This window comes from Podarcis bocagei (assembly GCF_964188305.1).
Source record: "Podarcis bocagei genome assembly, chromosome: 2".
In the NCBI taxonomy this organism is placed as follows: domain Eukaryota; kingdom Metazoa; phylum Chordata; class Lepidosauria; order Squamata; family Lacertidae; genus Podarcis; species Podarcis bocagei.
In genome coordinates, this window is record NC_138126.1 from 44,301,976 (window position 1) to 44,308,211 (window position 6,236).

At 51.8% G+C, this 6,236-nt stretch overlaps 1 protein-coding gene across 1 annotated transcript in view; it reads left to right on the forward strand.

Moving 5' to 3' along the window:
- Positions 1-6,236, forward strand: part of XPC (XPC complex subunit, DNA damage recognition and repair factor) — a 29,126-nt gene that overhangs the window by 19,409 nt on the left and 3,481 nt on the right. The window contains exons 13-15 of the mRNA XM_081183998.1: positions 70-239; positions 1,475-1,568; positions 5,179-5,268. Of these exons, the coding sequence (XP_081040124.1) occupies positions 70-239; positions 1,475-1,568; positions 5,179-5,268 (354 nt within the window). The remainder of the gene's footprint in view (positions 1-69; positions 240-1,474; positions 1,569-5,178; positions 5,269-6,236) is intronic.

Sequence of the window (6,236 nt, forward strand, 5' to 3'; positions counted from 1 at the left end):
GTATTAACATAATTGTGTTTTTCTTCCTCTCTCCCCACTTCCTTTTCTTTGTCCCTGTTTTGTTTTCAGGTTCCCCGGAATGAATTTGGGAATGTGTATCTCTTCCAACCCAGCATGTTGCCCATAGGCTGTGTGCAGCTAAAGCTTCCCAACCTCCATAGAGTGGCGCGTAAATTAGATATTGACTGTGTCCCAGCTGTTACTGGATTTGATTTTCATGGTGGCTACTCACACGCAGTGTACGTCCCACTACTATTCACTTTAATCAGGCTTGGGGTGGCCTTCATCACTTGTTCTTGACATCTGGTTTGCCAGCGGAGAATATGTCCTGGATCTCTTCATCCTACACGGCTTACCTGCAGTAATCGTAGCATTGGCTCAAATGTAGCTGTCACCTTGATCTGTCCTTAGCACAAGGGGAGCTGAGCACCTGTTTCTCTTTGTGCTGCCTTCCTTTGTGTTTGCGTCTTTTGTCTTTGAACCCATGCCATGCAGACAATAGGAAATGGCTTAAGTTAAATCAGTGGTCCCTAAACTTTTTTGGGCCACTGTCCCCTTGGTTCCATAAATTCACCTCCCCTGCCCTATGAAAAACTTTATTCAGAATAGCAGTTTCCACAACCCGCTAAGGAAGGCAATAGCACATTTATTCAAAATCCAGTTTAATCTGTTTTGTTCAACAAAATTGACAAACTTGATCCAGTGATGACCAGCTTTCCAAAGTTTGGTAGGACATCTCCAGTGCTTCCCTGCTTGGGAGCCACTGAGCTAAATGATTAAATACTTTTCCATAGAGGAAACTAGTGAAGTTTATTTATTTGAAGTTCCATAGCTCGGTGGTGGTCCTGCCAACCTAGCAGTTCCAAAGCATGTCAAAGTGCAAGTAGATAAATAGGTACCACTCCGGTGGGAAGGTAAACGGCGTTTCCATGTGCTGCTCTGGTTCACCAGAAGCAGCTTAGTCATGCTGGCCACATGACCTGGAAAAACTCTCTGTGGACAAATGCTGGCTCCCTCGGCCAGTAAAGCGAGATGAGAGCCACAACCCCAGAGTCGTTCAAGACTGGACTTAACTGTTATGGGCCCTTTACCTTTACCTCGGTGGTGGAGTTTTTGATTTGCATGCAGGAGGTCCCTGGATCAGTTTCTGGCATGTCCTGTAGAGCTGGGAGAAAAACCCTTGTATGAGACCCTGGAGAGCTGCTACCAGTTACTGAGCTAATGGTCTGACTCAGCACACGGCACCTTCCTCTGTTCCTATTTATTATCATTCTTGCGTCTCACCTTTCAGCCCCTCACGGGATCCCAGGTATTTTCTAACCATTTTCCCCTGTCACTTTGAAAGTGCTGATATAATGGAGCTCATCAACACTCAAGACAGCATCCAATTGGCTATTTGTCTTCCTAGGATCATTTAAAACTTCCCCAGCTCAGTGCACAAATGACAAGTTCTCGTCATCTTTTTCTTCGCCAGCACCGAAGGTTATGTGATCTGCGAAGAGTACAAAGAAGTGCTTGTTGCAGCGTGGGAGAATGAAGAAGCTGAGAGAGAGAAGAAGGAAAAGGAGGTGAGAATCACTCTGAGAGTTGGAGCAGCAGGAACTGACACTGCCAGAAATTGGTAGCGTTACAGATCTAATTAAATAGCTGCTGATAGTTTCCACAGTGTCTTATAGCACCTCCTATCTCGATAGGTGATAGCCGGAAACGACAGATGTTTAAGGATCTATTGCACAAATGGAGTTCCTATTGAACTTCTCCATTAGTGTCATTGTTAGGGAGCACTCGGCATATGCAATCATTCCTTCAATTTCTGATAATCAGGTGTGGCTGCCAGGGCTTATGTTGCCAAGACTAATTCTTCCATGCACAAGAGGTAGGTTATCAGTGGGCTTGCAGGAATCCCAAAATTTGCAGCATTTCTTTAAAAAAAACCCTAAAGGGTAGGAACCCCCAAAACAACTAAAGGAGGACTGAGCATGGCCAGTGACTATGAAATGCTCACTTCCATTTTAGCATCTGCTTAATCTGATACTTAGCCTTAGTTTACATTTGATGTTCTCATTTTCATATGATTTCATTGGTGTCGATGTTTATTTTTCTCTCTCTTGCTGATCAGCTGCATTATTTTGAGTTGCTTGTACCGTATTTTTCGCTCTATTGGACGCACCGGACCACAGGACGCACCTAGTTTTTAGAGGAGGAAATCAAGGAAAAAAATATTATCCCTCCCCCTAGCCCCAAAGAGCAACGGACAGGCTGCGCGCAGCCTGTCTGCTTCTCCCAGAGCTTCTTGGGGCTGCGGGGGAAGCCCGGGTTCCCCCACCAGCCCCAAAGAGCAAAGAAGCCAAGACAGCTCAGGGGATCCATAGCCGTGCAACCTCTCCAGCCAGGAGCTAAACCTCTCCAGCGCGGCTAAAGAAGAAGACAAGGCAGTCCAGGGCAGGCACTCACTGCCCTGGCTTCCTCTTTAGCCTTGCACAGCATCTTTAGTCTTGCACAAAGGAATGGATTGCGCCCGCTGTCCACCGGGGCTGGACTAGATGACTCCTGGGGTTCCCTTCCAACCTTGCAATTCTATGACCTCGGAAGGTGTTGGGGGTCTCCACCACTGGAGGCTTTTAAGCAGCGGTTGGGGGACCATCTCTCTGGCGTTCTTTAGCTGTGATTCCTACATTGTGAGGGGGCTGGGCTAGATGACCCTCAGGTGGCCCTCCCAACTCTATACAGTCCTACAGTTCTGCAGCAGGAGATCCACAGCCACTTAGAATCATAGAATCATAGAATTGGAATAGACCACAAGGGCCATCAAGTCCAACCCCCTGCCAAGCAGGAAACACCATCAGAGCACTTCACACAATGCCCACACCATCAGAGCACTTCACACAATGCCCACACCATCAGAGCACTTCACACAATGCCCACCATCAGACCACTTCATACAATGCCCACTCCCAATTTTCATCTGAGAGACATGTGGCTTCAGTGTCTAGGTAGGTACCCCCCTACTTGCCACACTTCCCCCACCCCACTTAAGCTGAGGGAATTCCTGCCCAGAGAAGCTCCCAGGTGAGGCAAGGGTTAAGATCTACCTCTGGTAGATCTCTTGCGGCTGGAGAGGCACGCAAGGCTAAAGAGGAAGCCAGGGCAGTGGGATGGATTTGCGAAGGAGGCTTTGCGAAGCCTCCTCCCCCCCTGGAGAGGCGCGCAAGTCTAAAGAGGAAGCCAGGGCAGCGAACGGGATGGATCCCGTTCGCTGCGCTGGCTTCCTCTTTAGCCTTGCGAAGCCTCCCCCCCCCCCCCAGGCGCGCAAGTCTAAAGAGGAAGCCGGGGCAGCGAACGGGATGGATCCCGTTCGCTGCGCTGGCTTCCTCTTTAGCCTTGCGAAGCCTCCCCCCCCCCCCCCTGGAGAGGCGCGCAAGTCTAAAGAGGAAGCCAAGGCAGCGAACGGGATGGATCGCGTTCCCTGCTCTGGCTTCCTCTTTAGCCTTGCGAAGTCTCCCCCCCCCCCCCCAGGCGCGCAAGTCTAAAGGGGAAGCCAGGCAGCAAGCGCGATCCATCCCGTTTGCTGCCTGGCTTCCCCTTTAGACTTGCGAAGCCCCCCACCCCCCCCCACCCCCGGAGAGGCGCGCAAGTCTAAAGGGGAAGCCAGGCAGCAAGCACGATCCATCCCGTTTGCTGCCTGGCTTCCCCTTTAGACTTGCGAAGCCCCCCACCCCCCCCCCACCCCCGGAGAGGCGCGCAAGTCTAAAGGGGAAGCCAGGCAGCAAGCGCGATCCATCCCGTTTGCTGCCTGGCTTCCCCTTTAGACTTGCGAAGCCCCCCACCCCCCCCCACCCCCGGAGAGGCGCGCAAGTCTAAAGGGGAAGCCAGGCAGCAAGCGCGATCCATCCCGTTTGCTGCCTGGCTTCCCCTTTAGACTTGCGAAGCCCCCCACCCCCCCCACCCCCGGAGAGGCGCGCAAGTCTAAAGGGGAAGCCAGGCAGCAAGCGCGATCCATCCCGTTTGCTGCCTGGCTTCCCCTTTAGACTTGCGAAGCCCCCCACCCCCCCCCCCGGAGAGGCGCGCAAGTCTAAAGGGGAAGCCAGGCAGCAAGCGCGATCCATCCCGTTTGCTGCCTGGCTTCCCCTTTAGACTTGCGAAGCCCCCCACCCCCCCCCCCACCCCCGGAGAGGCGCGCAAGTCTAAAGGGGAAGCCAGGCAGCAAGCGCGATCCATCCCGTTTGCTGCCTGGCTTCCCCTTTAGACTTGCGAAGCCCCCCACCCCCCCCACCCCCGGAGAGGCGCGCAAGTCTAAAGGGGAAGCCAGGCAGCAAGCGCGATCCATCCCGTTTGCTGCCTGGCTTCCCCTTTAGACTTGCGAAGCCCCCCACCCCCCCCCCCGAGAGGCGCGCAAGTCTAAAGGGGAAGCCAGGCAGCAAGCGCGATCCATCCCGTTTGCTGCCTGGCTTCCCCTTTAGACTTGCGAAGCCCCCCACCCCCCCCACCCCCGGAGAGGCGCGCAAGTCTAAAGGGGAAGCCAGGCAGCAAGCGCGATCCATCCCGTTTGCTGCCTGGCTTCCCCTTTAGACTTGCGAAGCCCCCCACCCCACCCCCACCCCCGGAGAGGCGCGCAAGTCTAAAGGGGAAGCCAGGCAGCGAACGGGATGGATCGCGCTCGCTGCCCTGGCTTCCTCTTTAGCCTTGCGAAGCCTCCCCCGGCTGGAGAGGTTGTGCAAGGCTTTTCTAGAGGAGGGAGAAGGGACTGACTGGCGGCGTCAGTCCCTTCTCCCTCTTGGGGAAAAGCCCGCAAGAGCCGCGCGAAGCTTGTGTGGGGCTCTTGAGGGCTTTTCCTGCCTGCCTCCTCCCTGCATTCGCTCCATAGGACGCACAGACTTTTCCCCTTAGTTTTTAAGACGGGAAAAGTGCGTCCTATGGTGCGAAAAATACGGTATTCTGCTTCTATTTTAATCGTTGTTTTTTTACATTGCATTGTACGTTGCCTAGAGACGACTGATAAATATAACCAGCGAATATCACAGATTGTATAAATGCCTTTGATATCCTCTTTCTTCCCTGTGAGCAGATGGAGTTCTGTCAATTACATGCCATTCTTTTGTAGAATGTAAGGCCAGCTATAATTGGATTGGTGTGTGTGTCCATCCTTTGATTTCTGATTGAGTGAATTTTAAAAAACAGAAGCGGGAGAAGAGAGTCCTGGGGAACTGGAAATTGCTGACAAAAGGGCTTCTGATCAAAGAGAGACTGAAGAGACGCTACTCTACTAAGGTAATAAAAGGCCTTTAGTCTGTATTTTTACTGCTATAAGGGTGTTCCTGCTGACATTATTCAGCCTAACAGTAACTTTGGGGAGTTTACATTCAAGGTATACATACATAGACTGAGGTCTGTATGCAGTCCTGTAGGTAAAAAAAGGTAAAGGACCCCTGGACGGTTAAGTCCAATCAAAGGCGAATATGGGGTGCGGCACTCATCTCGCTTTTCCGGCCGAGGGAACTGGCGTTTGTCCACAGACAGCTTTCTGGGTCTTATGACCAGCATGACTAAACCACTTCTGGTGCGATGGGACACCGCGATGGAAGCCAGAGCACACGGAAATGCCATTTACCTTCCCGCCACAGCGATACTTATTTATCTACTTGCACCGATGTGCTTTCGAACTGCTAGGTTGGCAGGAGCTGGGACAGAGCAATGGGAGCTCGCCCCGTCACAGGGATTCAAACCGCTGACCTTCAGATCAGCAGACCCAAGAGGCTCAGTGGTTTAGACCACAGCGCCACCCACAGTCCTGCACATATTTATTTAGGAGCAAGTCCTACACAAGTGTGGCTTATTTCTGAGAAGTGAGTAGGATTGCAGTTTGCTTCAGGCCATTTGGATGACGGGGCTCAGCAGTGGCTTAGATCAAGATGCTGAAGGCCACTTGACCAAAATCACCACAAACTGTGTAAAGTTTTAAGAAGGAAGCAGGTGACAGTAAGTTAATTCTACAACAGCTGGTGGGAAGGGAAATCAGTCTTCCTTAACTTCAGAAATGGGGAGATCTGAACTGAGCTCCCCCCGCCCCTTTCTTCACACATGCACCCACCTTCTGGGATGTTACAGGTAAGAATAAATTGCCGTAAAGAGTTGTGGGAATTGTGAAACCAACGCAATTAAGGCTTTGGGGTTTTTAAATCAGCCATGCTTAGCTGGCAACCAATACACAGATTTTACTGTTTTAATAACTTCAGAAT